Source organism: Tyto alba, unplaced genomic scaffold, assembly GCF_018691265.1.
Source record: "Tyto alba isolate M040663 unplaced genomic scaffold, T.alba_DEE_v4.0 Super-Scaffold_40, whole genome shotgun sequence".
NCBI lineage: Eukaryota > Metazoa > Chordata > Aves > Strigiformes > Tytonidae > Tyto > Tyto alba.
Genome location: NW_024881316.1, coordinates 23,710,230 through 23,727,569, shown reverse-complemented (window position 1 = coordinate 23,727,569; position 17,340 = coordinate 23,710,230). Strand labels below are relative to the sequence as shown.

General features: G+C 40.7%; 1 protein-coding gene across 1 annotated transcript in view; it reads right to left on the bottom strand.

The window, feature by feature from the left end:
- Positions 1-17,340, bottom strand: part of DST (dystonin) — a 308,093-nt gene that overhangs the window by 65,371 nt on the left and 225,382 nt on the right. Inside the window, 5 exon segments of the mRNA XM_042803120.1 lie at positions 1,116-1,286; positions 2,411-2,572; positions 12,343-13,817; positions 14,786-15,281; positions 16,731-16,930. Of these exon segments, the coding sequence (XP_042659054.1) occupies positions 1,116-1,286; positions 2,411-2,572; positions 12,343-13,817; positions 14,786-15,281; positions 16,731-16,930 (2,504 nt within the window).

Genomic DNA, 17,340 nt, shown 5'->3' with positions numbered 1-17,340 from the left:
GCTAATCAGAGACACACACACCAACTGGCCTCCCACCCGCCCCAACACATGCTCATTTTAGTTTCTCAACTGTTTTGCTATGAAGTTAGCAGAGTTTCACCAAGCCCAAACCACCTCATTGGTTTTTACGGGGTAAAGATGTGTGGCAGCCCAAAGAGCGAACATACAGAAGAAAAAGTTCCATTTAATACTATTGAGGGAAACAAGCAATTCTGACTGAGATATTTTATAGGAACATTTTTGAGAAAGCTGCATGACATTCTAGAATTGGAAACACTGAGATTATTCTGATATATACACACATAGGAAAACAGATATAAAAAACACTGTATAAGTGACTCATCACTTGTTTGAGATAAAATTCAGTTCACTGATCTAGTCCAGTAAATTAACTTCTCCATGAAAACACACCTCTGTCTAAAATCCTCCCCTCCTCTATTCTCTAGTTGTCTTTGTTAACTTTAACGTTTTGTCTCTGCAGATATCCCAACATGACAACCTGCACTGACCATAATTTTATATTAAATCTCCGGATGGCAGTGGGCCACAGAATCCAGCTGCGTGGACTGTACATTTCATGAGCTACATTATATTCTTTTTTCTATAGCCATTACGAAAATTTGCAAAAGTTGACAACACTGATAGCGCTTCTACATTAGCACAGGCCATCTCCCAACAACATTCCAACTCATTACCAACAACAATCAGATCACGATCAGGATCAAGAGCCAAGTATTCAGGTCCATAGTCTGCAATACTACCTTGGAATTATTAAAATGAAGATTTAATAGTTTTTATTTCCTACTTTCCAAATAGCCAAACACTGGCTTTAACACTTTGTCTTTCTCCAATGGACCTTTACCAATCCAGATAGAGTTAATACTGCTAACCAGAGCTCACATTGCACAGTGTCACTCTTTGTCTTATGCCCCAGAAGACAAGCACTTCTCCCAGCCCTGGACAGATTCCTGAGTACTGAGCAGCTGGGTGCTTTAAACACCTGAGCACACGTCAGGTAATACAATACACTTGAACAAATTTTACGCTTTGACAAAGACTAGGAATTTATTCTCACCGATTCAGTAGGAGAGATATTCTGAATGCATTTCACTTACTTTCTGTTCTTGGATTTGGGCCTTCACAACTTTGAACTCAGCAGATGGTGGTTTCTGATTAGCCACAAGCTCTTCTGTATCAATGAGCCAGCTAAGCAGAGACTCAAGGGCATCCTGAAATCTTCCACAGTGAAGGAGGGCCTCCTGCAGTTGTGCAGCACGCTGGGCAACCTGCAAAACAGTAGAGGATTGGACTGTACTTGCCTTTTCTTTTTATTTCTGTGAAAGAAGTAGCCAAAATCTGTAGAACATATGTCAATATCACCAACAAATACTGTAATTCTCACAGCTGTTCATAACAGCAGTATGGCATAATTTACCATCAATCTCTTGGGGCTGCAGACATTCGGTGAAAAGAAGTTGACTCCCAGTACATCAGACTGCTCTAGTAGTTCTTTACAAGAGATACTCCTATCTATAGCTAGGGTATTACAAAGTACACTGACAGGATGTTTGTGTTTCAATCTTTATTTTCCTTACAGAAAGGCCAAGCCAGTAACCCAGAGTAGCAACTCTTAAAAAGGGGCAATAATCCCTTCAAAGGAAAGAAGAAATAGGAAAGATGACAAATAGGTGAATCACAGGTGTCTGTGGTTCTGCCACATCACTCCTTCAGGAAGACAGAGCAGAGGAAAATAAGCACCATTTCTACTTTGCACCCTTTCCATTTTCCAACAGCAGCTACTTCTGGAAGAGGACTCTTCAAAAGCAGATCATCTACAGCCAGTTTTCCAAAGCAGCGATACTTTCCAATGTCTCAAGCAATGCAATCCTTAAGGTGCTATAAAGGCAATGTGCCACTAGTCACACAAAGCTAGGCTGTGCCACTGCTCTGTGCACTGAGCAGGTACAACAGTATACGTGAACGAATACAACAGAGTAAAAAAACCATGTGAGCGAAGACTGAAAAAGAACCACTTGAAAGTAGCTGGCTACAAATGACATGGGTGCCTTTCCCATGAATGTGTCACAACTCCAACCTCTTTGATTGGGTTATCAAACTTCCCTGCTCTGCTTGAACAGAAAGGAGCACAAAGTTCTACAGAAGCCTTTCCTGAATAATAATCCAGGACAGACCTACAGAAAGTTTGACACAACTTTTTAAATTATAGCAATGCCTCTGGCTACTAGTGATATAAATCTTATCCTCAGAATTATCAACAAACTGATTGTGTAAAGTAATAGAATTCATATTCTTAGTGAATATTTCATTTCCTGTATTTTGAAAGATGTCAGCAAGCAAATAAACAAAAAGCAGAACACAACAAAAGCAGAATAATATACAAAATATTAACCTTCTTATTAAGAGTCTTCCATCGGGTGTTGACATCTTCAAGGTCATGTTCAAGGTTTTCTGTGTTGGTACTTTTAGCAGCACTTTGAATAAGGCCTTGACCCAACCAATTTACCTCCTGTTGTTTTACTTGCAAGGGTTCAATTTCTTCTTTCTGGAATACCTGAAGTTGAAATCCAAGACACACATGAAACATTGTATCTTGCGACATACAATGCATCTGGTGTTTACATCATAGTATGCAACAAAAAAAATGCTGAAAAGTGGTGTCTAAAAGAAAGGAAACCATTCCTCATAAGCACCTTCCTAAAAAAAAAATAACAACTCTAAACAGAATAGACTAATGTAAACAGAGTAAATGCAATACACCATAGGCAGAAAATGATGTACACTTCCATGAGTAGTTTTAGGCAGAAATAAAAGGGGGAGAGAGAAAGACACAGAGAGGGGAAATTAGAATTTTTTCCTTTTTTTTTTTTTTGGGGGGGGGGGGGGGGGGGAGGGGAGGGGAATTAAAAAAAAATAAAAAAGAAAAAACTTCTATTAGGGGGAAGAAATCAGGACCAGGGAAACTCATCTATATTTACCTACAAATTCTACCAAAAACTGACACAGGATTGTTAAATTGTCCTCAAGTAAACACCAAGAGAGTCAATTAGGCATTTTTTTCCAAATTAGGACATAAGCAAAAGTTTTAAGTTAAAGAAGCAGTGAAGCAAGAAATATTTTAAGGTATTTTTCAGGAGAATATAATGGTAACAAGTGAGGAGGAGGCACTACAGATGCTGCTGAAACAGTATCCAGCGGACGCCCAGGAGAATGGGTTTCATTCAGAGGGATATTCTTGCAAACTGCCAGGGCTTTGACCATACCCAAACAGCAGTTTGAGCAGTTTGTTGTTTACTTTATGTTACCCTTTCAGGTATTTAAACTTTTTCAGAGCCAGATTATTACCATTAGCAACAGCAATGTAAATCTCCATTTGTATTCAGCTGCACTAGGCTGTACTGACACCAGTGTCAATGAGATCAGAAAATGGCCTGAAGCCCCTGAATTAATTACACAGGCCAGTGAAAAATAACCAATGAATAAACAATGCTAAAGAATGCTCAACTTTTGACCCCAAATCCTCCTATTTCTATAGCAGCATTCAGTAACAGTTTTGGTGTACACTTAGTGCATTCAAAGCAACCTTTCTCAGCATCCTGAAAAGCAAGGATCACTTTGAACATACCAGTGACTCTCCTCTTTTGCACCCAACACAAGTGTGGCAAGTGATTGCCTTTAAAGCAGCAGACCTCAGGTGGCTGAGCACGCTTCCACCAGCTTGACAAGTCAATCTGGAAGCTAGAGCAACTATGCTAAACACGAGAGGTAAAATAAAGTAAGCACCCCTAAGAGTTTTGTTCTTAACGGACAAAAAAAAACCTGAAAACTGCAAGTCTGCGGTTACATGAAAACTGAGAGAGTGCAACCAGCTGGCTGCTCCCAGAAAAGAAGAAAACGCTTGTGTTTTTCTTGACTGCAGGGTAGGGAGGAGGCAGAATAATATTTCCATACAGAATCAATAACAAATTCTTCTTTTATGTGCCATAAAGCCTCATCTTTTGAGAGCAATGTCCTACCACGGAGAGGACTGATCTCCATAACCTGCCCTTTAAAAATGCAGGCAATCTTTGCAGAGAGAAACTTAAAATAAATTACAATTTCTGCTGAGGCCAAAGTTTACCAGAACAACTTAGCAACAAAGCTTGAAGTATCTCAGATTTCAACCAGAGTGGGAAGAAAAAAATTATAGACCCGACAAACACCCTTTTCTTATTACAAAGCTTCACTTCTTACTCTCTTACCTCATCCACCACTACGCAAAGCACTGCAAGTTCCTGCGCTTGTAAAATACTACCGTAACGTCAGATCTGCTTTCTGGCACGCAAACGCAAAAGGCGGCTTTCAGAAGAGGCGGTGAGCCTTTAATCTGCCTGCTTTGGAAACCACAACCATCTGATACTGCTGCTTACACCTGGATGAGTAAGGCTGCTTGGGCAGAGCACATGGGCTGTACCTAGCTGCCCTGGGATGGCATCGCCTGTAGCCACGCTCTGTGCAAACACCGAGCACCAACGCGGGTGCACAGAGGAGGGGGAGGCACTTCCACATCGGGAGTAACAGGCACCAGCTGCGCAATAAATAACCCTGCCCCACACAGCTGGAAGTAATCATCCCCCTCAGGATTTGCCCCCAGTTCATTTTCTATACTGACCATCTCACCTATTTTGGACATCCCATGTGTGCTATGCAAATGACACCGGTTACTGCATCTGACGAATTAATTAAAAAAATTACATTTTCGCAACAAAACAAAGCTTGAAGAAGGCTTTAAGGCTGCATTACAACTGTTTCACAAATCTCTGGAGGGTTTTTTTTTAAATTACCTTGTTAGACAACAGGCCATTGCAGACTGTATCCAAGGTTTCTTGGATGTCAGTAGTCCAGATATTGCCTTTACTTCTCCCTGGGAAAGCTTTTGGATGGTTTACAGTACTATCTAATTCAAGCTGAACCGAAAATGTCATTTCATTAGTGCCTGTATGTGCTATACCAGATTCCTCTGCATCAGATAAAATCTCGTATTTTGCTAAATCCAAGTCACTAGTATTTACAGCAACATTGGTGTAGTAAACATCTACATGAGGAGGTGCATCATCCACATAATCCTCCTCTACTGTTGTGACTTGTGTTTTATTTTTTTCATGAACTTCATATGCATCTTCCACTTCATTTTTGTTGAGGGAAATACTACTTCCATCACCTTGAAGAGGATCTTCATGCGAGAGAGTTTTCTCTTTGAAACCTTGTAGGTGAGAGTATTTCCCTCCTGTCTCTTCCTGATCACTCTCACATGTCTGTGCATTGCTTTGTTTGACTTTTCCGGAGGGTAAAATGTCATGCAAAGCCAATCTGCAGCTTTCTTTGACAGGGACACTACTGCTTGCAAGCAGTGGGGTTTGCTGTTCTCTGCAAATTGCTGGGAAATATGGTCTGAACTGATCTACTGGGTGGATATCTTCTGCAGAAGATAAACTTTGTATTTGAGTTTGCACCTCTGCTAACAGTGTATCTTGTTTTTCTTCCCTTTCTGTTGGAGGGCTGCATAAACCAGAATCATCCTCTTCTGAGGTAAGAGAATTCGTACCCCATTTGCATTTGCCCGATCTAGCTGTATCTGACATATCAGCAGTTTCGTTAAAGGAGCATTCACTTTTATTTGTGTAATCTGAAAAGTTGGGTGGAACAAACATTCTCCATGACCGCCTATGCTCCTTCTTTTCTGTGTGAGACTTCACTTTGGGTAATCCAGCTGTACGAATTATATCGCTGTTCAGTTTGAGAGCATCAAAGATCATTTTTTCATCTAACTTGTTAGCTTCACGGCTTCGGAGCTCAAAAACACTGGAAGAAGTAAGGGCACCATTGGAGCACAAAGTGCTGATGTCCAGTGTTCTGTGACTGTAGGGTAGGGTCCGGTCCGTGAAATGCCTCGAGGAGAGGCTGCCCTTGGAGCCCGAATCAATCTGTTCATTCAGCCGCACAGTGTCATAGATGGACCTCTGGGGAACGTAGCAGTCCTCAATATTTAGATCTTCATCTTCTTCCCCTTTGCCAACACACGGAGGATTCTGGCGTAGACAGTCTGGCCTGCTAAGTGGCTTCCCCATCCTGAAAGTATTCGCACAAGTACACCACTATACCGCCATTTTCATGGATACAGGGGAAACATTTAAAAAACACTAGCACTCTGAAGAATTATAGTAAACTTGTCCTTAGCATAAGATGCATAGATACAAAATATACATCATAACTTATGAGGTGGCTGAGGTCATTCATAATCAGTGCATTGATTTAAATGCAACTTTACCTGGATGTGAGGTTCCCTCCCCCCCCTTTCTAAAATATAAAGTGCTTCAGTAAAAAAGTAACAGAAATCTTCTAATGTCACTGAAAAACAAAGTATAGCAAAATCCAGCAGTGGCTCAAATATTTCAAACGCTCCTTGGAAGGCTTCATTTATTTTTCCAGGTCAAAATCTGTATCTGAAATCTCCCGAATAAATGAACAAGAGTTACAGAAGGCAGGACATTCTCTTCTGTAGGTGACAGCTTAACTGTAATCCATTTAACTGGTGTGCAGAGTCCCATCTCCTTTATAAATAAAACATGGTGCGGCAGCTTAAAAAGACAGAATCCACAGTGGTTGTGTACGGTCCAGACCAAGGCACAGAGAAAATCTCGGGGGGCAAATAAGTTAAATCTAGAACAGTAAGAATAATAAACCAGCCCTTTACTTGTTTTGGCAGTAGCTATAAATAACCTTGATCCGAAAGGCAGCTTATCCTCCTCTTGTACCAGGCTTGCCCGTGGTTCCTCCACAAGCCCCGCAGGAAAACATCACTTTCTAGCAGCCAAGCCAACGCGTCCTTCGAGCAGGCAGTCGGAAAACAAATGTTTTAGACCGATTCTCCCACCACCATCCCGGAGAGCTGTTTAAGGCCACTGCCGAGCAGAGCAAGCCCGGCGTGTCCCCGAAGGCACGGCAGGTTTACATTCGGCAGGTCCCGGCTACCAGCTGCAAAGAGCGGGCTGCCCTCGCTCCTTCCTCCTCGTTTCTGAAGCGCAGCTGCGAAGAAGGAGACGGGGGAGGGAAACCCCCCCTCAGCGAAGCCGGCCAGCTCGCCCCGCTCTCCCAGCGCCGAGACGCAAGAAACGCCCCGTTTCGCTCTTCAGGCAACATCGGCTACCGGGCCCGCCCGCTCCCGGAGCGCCGCTCGGGGGGCTGCCCCCCCCCCCCCCCCACCGCTCCCCGCCGTCTCCTGGCCTCCGTCCCCCCCCACCGCCACCGCCGCCCCCCGCGCCTTCACTTCTCGCCCATCCTCCTGCCGGCGCCGTGCGGCGGGCTGGGCCGCGGCGGGGGGGCAGGCGGCGGGAGGCCTCGCCGCCCGCCCGGCGCTGACATCACGCCCGCCTCAGCCCGCTCGTTAGCGCCGGAGCGCGGCGGCCCCGGCTCCTCGCCCGGCGTTGCCCCCGCCGAGGAGGCGGGCGGGGCGCGGGGAGCCGGCACTCGCTGTCCTGAGGGGAATTCTGGTGACGGTAACGCGTTGCCCTCAGGCGCCGCCCGCACCCCCTCGCCCCGTCTGGTGAAGCCGTCATTTAAACACCACCTCCCGCGCTAAAGTTACAAGTTTTTCCGTGTATTATTTTCAAAGAATCCCCACAATCTCGTGGCTAGGTCTTGGAATGCCGCGATTCCCTTCAGTCTGGTTCCTGGCTCTGAGGCGACAGCCTAAGGTGGCCTCGTCTGACAAGGCAACCACCGTCCGCAGAGCGTGGCAGCGTCAAGCCACCCCGCGCCCACCAAAAGAAGCATCGAAATGTTGGGGAAAAGTATCCATATTTGGAAGACTCTTCTTATGGGACTCAGAGCAGCACAAAACCAGCCTAACAGGACAAAGATTCAGGTTGGGACATTTACATCTTTTAGATGCTGTTCACCCACACCTCTAGCTCATAATCACGTAGGTGAAGGGTTGGGAGGCTCACAGGTAACTCGACAACAGTGCAGGAGAAGCTGTCACGGCCAAGTTGCTCTGCAGCCATACCCCTAACGACCAGAGACCTGTGCTGCCTGTCTGACAGCAGCCGTCGGTTACAGTGACAGTTCAGACCTCAGTTTCGGGATAGCATATGGCACTTAGCGCTAAAACTTAACACAGGGCATTAATTGCACTCAGCTGCAGCTTTCTATGTTAAGCAGTGTGCACGATATACTCTAGGCAAGACATACAAACACACCGCACTTCTTGTTTATTGATTTACTTGATATACAGGCAGCTATATATCAAAATACTCAAGTCATGCCAGACAAATTCTTTCTCCTCTCTGCTGAGCAGCCATAACATTAAAATTATGCCAGGCAGATAATCACCTCTGGATTCCCCAGATAAGAATATATACTATAATGCTAAAGATAAGAAAAGCATTTTTTGAGGTCCCTGTTATTCTCACCCAAAACATACCCTTACTGAATTCAAAGAGTGCTGCACCATTTTATAGGGGGAGTATATAACTGAAATTGGTCTGTATTATTCAACAGCAAAATGATTTTACTAACATTTTTTTAAACATTTTACCATTTTACACCACGTCTACTGCAGATTTTTATACGATGCATGAGTCACTTTCAAATGCATTACTTCCAAAAAAGTTTAAACAGTTGCTTATTTTACCTTTGCTTTGCAACACAGACCCTAACTGTAGTAAATCTCAAGGAAGGTTAATATCTTATTCCTGAGTTTGTAAACCAGTGCATGGGAAATGCAACATTTTTAGTTTCTTACTGAGCATAAAGATAAATCTCTGATTATTCTTTCAACATTATCTCCCTTCAAAGTGAAAATCAGAGGACAGACACCGTCTACACAACTAACACAAGACGTACAGATGTGGCACTTAGGGACGTGGTTTAGTGGTTGACTTGGCAGTGCTAGGTTAATGGTTGGACTCCATGATCTTAAAGGTCTTTTCCAACCTAAACAATTTTATGATACTGTAACAAAAGCCAATTAGAATCTTGGTTCAAGCTCATTGGCAGAAATTCCCTGGCTAGCTAAAAATTCCCATAAAGTCCAATTAGAAGGCAACCTCTAATGACTAAATCCACTTTTGTTCCAAAAATAAAAGCAAAAAATCAAATGAAACATATACTGATAAAAGTTTTAACAGTGCCATGTGGGTTTTATTAAGAAGAATGCCTTTTAATGGCACCACAAAAAATTGTGCGAATATTTCAAGAAGTAAAATAATTCAACTTCTGGGTTTTTTCTTTCTCTATTTCAGAGAAAAACTAGATGCAAATACTGCTCCTACTGCAAACATCCTAGCACTATGTGGCTACCCAAACCCAAGGCGTTCCGTTCAGCCCATTTGCACAATTCTTTTGTGTTTTGCTTTTGAAGAATGGTGGCAGACTCAGTATACCTCAACACACCTAATTTACTGACATTTCCTTTTAGTACCAGTCTATGTATTGCATACAGACTTTGGGGAAAAAATATCTAACAAAGCTGAGTTAATTAGTAATTAATTTTGTCTGTTTTATATTAATTGAGACAAATTCTTCATTTGATTACACTCTTCCTGGAGTACTCTTTGAAGCAAGAGTCAGGGTTCTACTTTCAAATGAACTCCACTAGAGATTTTCATTTACAGAAACAAATTTTATACATGCATTGTAAATAAATGTAGTTTAACAGTGACAATAAGTACTTTCGATCTAACACTCTATACTGACTGGAATAAGTAGATTATAAAGGAGGAGTATAAATAAAACAAGTATTTATTATACATATATATAAAAAAAAATAGAACTCAAAGCCCAGGTTTTTTTTTTTTTTTTAAATAACTCTGAACTTTAATGTCATTCCAAGAAGACACACAAAGCTCTAACTCTTTGTACATAAAAAATGATCAAACCACAAAAACCACCTCTGGCCAATTACACAAGAACCTTCCCTGAAGAGAGTGAAGATTTCACGTGAATAAGTCTATCTACCAAAGAACAACTCTTTTGCTTTACTTTGAGGACTAGAAGTTGATTGTACTCAACCACAGAAGCTAAAGCCATGAGGAGCTAGACTGTGGTTTTGTGGCCACAGCCACATGTGTGTTTGCGTACGTGCAAATACACCGCGAGTGGAGCAGGATTTGTGGGAGCCAGTCTCCCTACAGTTTGCTGCCTCGGGTAAAACTGCTCTCTGGAAGAGTAAAGAGTATGAAGAGGTACATTGCCTACTGTAATTTTGCTGTGCCCCAGTAGCACTCACACTGAGTAATTAGGAGAGTAATCAGTGATCCTGATCTTCCTGCTCTCAGTATCCCTTTGCTATCTACCACCCTCACCTACTAAAATTTCCCATTCTGGTCTTCCTATTTCTTTTCATCAAAGGCTTCCCACTCTGCTTCTTTATTCCTGCATTTGCACATCACTTATCTAAATAACTCCTTCACCTTTTATTCGGTTTTCACCTCCTTTTTATTGGCATTGTGACAGAAGCATGGCCTAAAATAGTTGCTTCAAGGAAAACACATTTCTAAGCTTATAAATATCTAATATAAATAGAAACCTCAGTAGACTTCTGGATATAAACATGCCACTATCACTGTTCTTCTCATCTCTCCAGGCTTTTTGGTCTTTTTACCATAGAGGCTCTTTGGTTGCCGGGACACTCTCTCCCCACAGGTCTGCACAGACCAGAGAAGGCTCTCACTCTGGAATTGTACAGCTGCTGTGCCTTGTCCAATGCCCCGACGAAGTACAACACAGACAACGCACAGGGACCTGGATTCTTCTACTGTCTGCTTATAAGGCTGCTTCCCCCCAAAATCACCGTTCTTTGTAGGCAAAAAAAGATATCTATATAAATACGTATATACGTACACGTACATATAGTAACAAAGACCTGAAGCTGCACCTAATGTTTGAAAATGCAAGAAATGTGGTAAAATCAGAGATCACAGATTGGCTACAACTGAAATCCTGTACAGTCAGCGTAAGCAAGAGCAATCCCAGCAGAAGCTTTTGCTATTTTCCAATATCCAAAGTGTTTTACTAACCATATACAAAGAAAAGCCATTTGTTTCTCTTTTAAATTGAGATAGACTTGTTAGGACAGACTGACATACAATTTTAATCCTCCCAGTCTAGTGGAATCTCCTCATAATGTAACTATTTGTTCAAGATTTTTGTGTCTATTTATGCGTTCTGAAAGATCATAAAAACTCACAGTAACTTGCATCTGAAATTCCCAGATTTAAGTTTTCAGTTTTAGTTTTCCTTTCCAATACAGTTTAAACAAGCAAAATGCACCCTCTGTTGGGCCAAGCATGTAATGACTTTTTTCCAAAATCATCCTTTTAACAGCATGGTTTATCAAATTCTGTTACAAAGGTTTGTTTTTGTGATTAACTGTGAACTAACATGCATACAAACATTTGAATCAATATTAGATTGAAATGAAACCAAAGCAGCACAGAATATTCAGTGCTACTATATAGCCATTAGGAGATTTACGATCTTTTTCAAACACTGCTGACATCTGTAGCATTTATAAATCTTTCCAGTGAGCACTGGGAATTCATTTGTTGTAACTTAAACAAGCAAGTATCTGTACTTCATTTCAGCACCAAAGCACAATTAACACCCACTATAACTGCAATGCATTTTTTTCAAGCTGGACAAAGATTGCTAACTAGCATATTAAAAAAAGCTATGCACAGAAGCTCCAAAGTGCATTTTGGATAAGCATGCTACAGTAAACTCCCAATATAAAAGGGGACTTATTTTACCCAATTTCTTCTTACTAGGATGTTTCTAGGTAAGGGTGGGATTCAGTGGAGTAAAACTGTATCAGAACAGAAAACGGCAAAAGGTCTTAAACCTCCATATGCTGAAGCCTACACCCATGTGAAAAAATCCAAACTACTCAAATGAGCAAAGCGAATATGGGCTGGTATGGGAACACTGGAGTCTAAAACTCACATCACAGTGAAGAAGAAAGCCTGTGTAATACACAGCTCTCAGAAACAGGAAAGGTAGATGATTGCATAAGGAAACAAGATAGTGAAGAGGGAACTGCGGTGCGGGAACTGTGAGCTGGGATGCAAAGTTACCAATGTCTGCCAAGCCATAGCAAAGGAAAGCTTCTCTGGAGCACAAGAAGATACCCCATTTAAAACAGACAAAAAGCATACAGGTAGAACTGGCTGCTGTGAATTAAGACTTCTCCAAGGTCTGCACTTAACTGATCCCTTTCACAATGATATTTAATAAAATTGCATTGTGGTAAAATACTTTATAGTAGTAAGAAATAAATTTTCCTACCTTAAACGTATTCAGCTGCTGATTAATAGTCTCTGTTTCCATTCCAACAGGACCTTGTGACTCTTCATGTTCTTCAGCTCTCCCAAGCAGACTAGAAAATTCTCTTAGCTTAGTGTAAAACTCCTCAACACGGTTAATAGTACCCTCCACTTGATCTTCCCTGGCTTTTGCTCTGTCTAGTAGCTTGTTGCACTGTTTATTTAAGGCTTCCAAGTCTCTTTTTATACCAACAAGATCAGGGGAAGCTTCAGCTTCTGTGGCTAGCATCATTTTACAGTTTTTATTAGCATTTTCATTATTCATTATAAGATCCTCCAGCTTTTTCAGGAAACATTTTATGTCCTCCCTCTGTGATTGCAGTACCTCAAGATCTCTCCCCACTGGAGCCATGCTATCAAGTTCATCATCAAACTCTGCAAACTGAGAGAACATCTCTCGGATGCTGTTTTGGAAATGGCCAATTCCCTGAAGTTTTGTCTCTAAGAACAAGCACCTATCTTCAACCTGCTGGTTCACTGCAGTGTATTCTTGCTCCAAAGTTTCAGCTTGGAGCAAAAGGTCAGAAACACCTGCTGAATCAGAAGCTTCTACCACCAGGTCTTGGGCAAGCTTTTTTGTTAAATCAACATGAGGCTTTAAAGCCTGCAAGGCTTTCTGCTGGGCCTGCATCATTGTCAGGTGTTTGTTACTGAATGACTGAGGTCCAAGTGAGTCATGAGCTTCCAGATGCTCTTTGGCACTTTTAAGCTGTTTTTCAGTTTCCCTGGATGATTCCTGAAACTCTTTCAGCCTTTGTGCCATACTTTCTAAGCACTCTCTCTTCTTATGTAATTGTTCTGTGACCGTATTCACTTTCTGATTCAGCACCTTAGTTTCTTCTTGAACAATTTCTTTATCTGTTTGACTTGCACTGAGCAAACTTTCAGCAGTATTATTTAATAGCTCCACCATCCCATGGTGTTTATCAAGGTCCTTCTGCCAGGCCCTCACCTGAACAATAGAATTCTCTATTTCAACAGGGTTTATGCCAACTTTTAATTCACACAGGTTGCTTTGACACTTCTCTATCCATGGCTGCAGGTTTTCTACATGCTGCTTGTATTTGAGGGCTTTCTCCAGACAGTCTGTTAGTTTATCTTGCCTTTCTTTTACCTGCTTATTCATTTCATCCCAATTACTTCTGAGTGTGGCAATTTGGGATTGTAATGCTGCTTTGTCAGCTCCTTGTGTTTTCTGTAAGATACTTTCTCCTTCTGCAATAATTCTTTCATATGAACGAATCTGATCGGTCATGGTCTTGTTAAATTCTTTCTGTTCTTCAATTAGTGATTGCAAGACATCAAGTTTGGCTGAGACGGGACGAGCCTGGTTCAGTTCTTCTTTCTTTTTGCCTAGCCAGGCCTGAAAATCCTTAGACATTTGCTGGAACTGATGAGAACTGGCATACGCTGACTGAAGCTGCTGAACGTGGTTATCTACAAAAGAGGAAACACAGAGGTTCATTATCAGAACCTGCTGGTATTCTGTGAAGAAATAATGATCATTAATGTGAAGAAATAATAATCATTAATGTAAAGAAAGCTCATCCTTAGTATGAGGTGTTCAACTGGAAGACAAGCAAGTCAACCAAGTTTCTTGCAAGGGGCAGACTTGTGCCTGTAATACAGCAGAGCCGTGAAGACATTTGGACATGCAGCAAATGAGGTGATCTTAGCCAATCTGTGTCGGCATGAATCCCATTCAGGCAGATTTGGGGATTAAAAACCGCACAGTTGTATTTCATGGTATTATGAAGTGTAAGCACAGGGAATATTAAGTAATCTAGCTTCCTAGTGTCTAACTCACGGCCTGCAGGCAATATGTGTTCTTAGGGAGATCCTTTGAAATTTCTCATGACCAGAAAAAATTAAAAAGCTAAATCAGAGACTGTTAGGGAGAACAAAGCATGATATTGCTTGCAGCATATTACTTGCTCAGTTCTGTTGTTCACAGGGCAAGGGAGGGCTGCAGACTACCAGTCCCCTTCTGTCACAGGCAATTTTATACAATTACCACTGTGTTTCACCAAGCCATTAACTGGCAGTTGCCTAAAAATTACAATTCTGGCTTATACCCTCTACTTATGCAGTTAGGTAGCTCGATGAGCAGCATCCTCTTTTGGTATTCTAATTCAGTGAAGATGCACTTGAAGAAAAAGATGAGAAAAGCAGCCCTGCTATTGTGCTTCAAATTCTCCCAAACTGATCACTAGCGATCCCAAGTATTTTTTTTACCTTTTCAATGTATGGGGACTCTCCTAAATTCTAATGTACAACTGCTTGGGGATTGGACTGGATAGAGAGCTAGCATTAGGCTCAGCTCACTCAACATTTCTATAAAGACCAATGAGACTGGTGCTTTACTTTCTGCCTTAGTTACTGTTTTTCTTTAAATAAATACTAACCTGATTTTTGCTCAATATCCTTAAACGATTTTAAGATGCCATCTAACTGTCTTGTAAGTTCTGCTTTCAAATACTCTTCTCCAACCAGTGTTGACAGTTCTTCACAAAGAGCTTGAGCTGCATTTATATTCTTCATTTCCTGTTCTATTTCCTTCTTCATTTCTCTAGCAATTTCCAGTTGTTGTTTCACAGCATCAGGTTGTGTACTCACAGCCAGGCTGCTGCTTAGTTTGCTATCCAAGGCACTTAGCTTATCTGACAGACTTCTGAGTAGACTTTGATACTCTGTGCTTTTCACAATGGCTTGGTCAATTCGGTCACATCTGTTCCTCAGTTGGCCAGTTAGACTGTCCCATTTTTGTGCCACAGCTGCCAGCTGCTCTTTTACAATTTCATGGGAGGGTGGGTGTTCACCAGGTCTCTTCAGAATCCCTTCACCAGCTGTAGTTAACTGCTCGTATTGTGGCTTTCTGGTATCAAACTCTTTGAGCAGAATCTGGGAAGAAATAACATTTTAGAAAACATTTATCTCATGAAAAAAAGAAGCAAAGTGCTTCTGACAAAAATCATGTAGAATTTGTTGTAGTTAAGCTCTGTTATTGAGTAATCAATCTCTGAGTTTAAAAGCCAGTGAAATAATTGCATCTTCTACACAAAAACTGTGCTGTTTCTAAGTGTTTATATTAAAGAACCAGAAAAAATGAGGTTAATTTACATATCATCTAATGGAAATTCAATCAGCAGATACAAGTAAGCAATTAATTTTATTAATACTACAGTAATTAAGTAACTGTACCAAGTAAAATAATCGCTGTTTAGTTTCTAGCAGTGTCTTCTTTCCTAGACAGTTTCAATATTTGTCCTGACATAGAACTTCAAAGAAGGTGTATTCTGACATAATATTGCAATGTATTATTACAGCATGGAGAATATTTGGATAATTCACAAAATGACTGAATGTGTACTGTAAGATCTTTAAAGTTTATATCACTGGTTCCCACTATTTTTATTTTTTTTAACAGTAAGTCACAGTGCTTGCAGAAGAAGGGACAAATATCATGGTTTTACTTTACAGAACATTCCAAACCCTTTCTTACTAAGTCAACTAGGTTTAACTTTTAAAGACTGTTGCGTGATACATCATAGTCTTATGCCAGCTGTCTAGATTTTTGAAGCACTTACAAATTAATATTAAGGCATTTTCACACAGTTTTAGAATATAGTTCATGTTTTAAACACTTCATTTTAATCAATATTAATATGCCAGCTTTAATAACATTTTTGCAAAATAAAACTGTTATTTTTCATGACAGTTTAAAATAACTGGCAGCAATAGAAATGTTTTAAATGAAATTTTTAGTTTCTGCAACTTTGTCTGATTCAACTTTTTTTTCTTTTTTCTGCAGTTTGCTTTATATCAATAAGTAAACTGTTCCACTTTTTCATTATACTTTCTCTTCTGTCTTTCACACTCTTGGCTCCATATCTATTCACAGTACTGCATTTCATTTGTCTTCATGTTTTTATTAGCTACTGGCATAGTTAAGTGAGTAACATCTCAAAAAGCTGGCTCTATAGCATAGCCTTTATATGAGGACTGACCATAAAATGTTACATACACAATGAAATTACTAAAACTTCAAAGGAATGTTTTCATTCGACTATAGAGAAACCACAGTATGGTCAAAACAAAAAAATGTATCAGTGGATCAGTATCTTCTCAACATCTTCTTCCTTTAGCTGTTCTGATCTCTCTCCACTCTTATGATAATTTTTTCTCGTAATTACTGTAGTTAAGTATGACTTAAGCTGATATTTGCTGACAAATAAATGTAATGACTCATACTAACTGTGCTGTACTCTATCTAGATGCAAAATAGTACTTTGCTAATAGGACAAAAAGCAGAAGAAACTTAAATCAATAACACATGTTGGCACTACTCACCTGAACCTGTTGCTTCTGTGTATTCAGCATATTAGGATCAATTGATAGTGGTCCCAGCACACTGACCATTAATTCCTTTTCTACAAGCCAGTGCTTTAGCTGAGCTTCTGCTGTCTGGAACTGGGTCAAGTAATTTGAAGACTCCTCCAGTTTTTGTTGTCTCTCAGATGTAACTTGATTGAGCTCTTTCCATTTGGAATCTAACAATGATAACGTTAACATATTGCATGCATGTTTTAGCAGATGGGTTGTCAGACAGCAGACTATATGTGAAACATAAACAGAGCTCTCTAACAAGGCTTCTTGCTGATTAACTCCAGATGCCTTATTGCAGTGACTCGGCAAATACATCTTTTAACAGAGATCCACATACACTTGGATGAAAGTCTGCAGTTTAGCACAGACATGTGCAGAATTTTTGGAGCAATGAATAGACAACATGTAAAAAAATTGGACTAGAATATGACTAAATGGAATACCACCAAATTTATGCTTTGGTCTCAAATGACGCAAAAGCCAAAGGGCTGTACTCAGTTACAATTCAGGTGCCTGACTTAGACAAATCTTCCTGCTTATTCAGTTAAAAGAAACGTTTCCAAGGGTGAGCAGA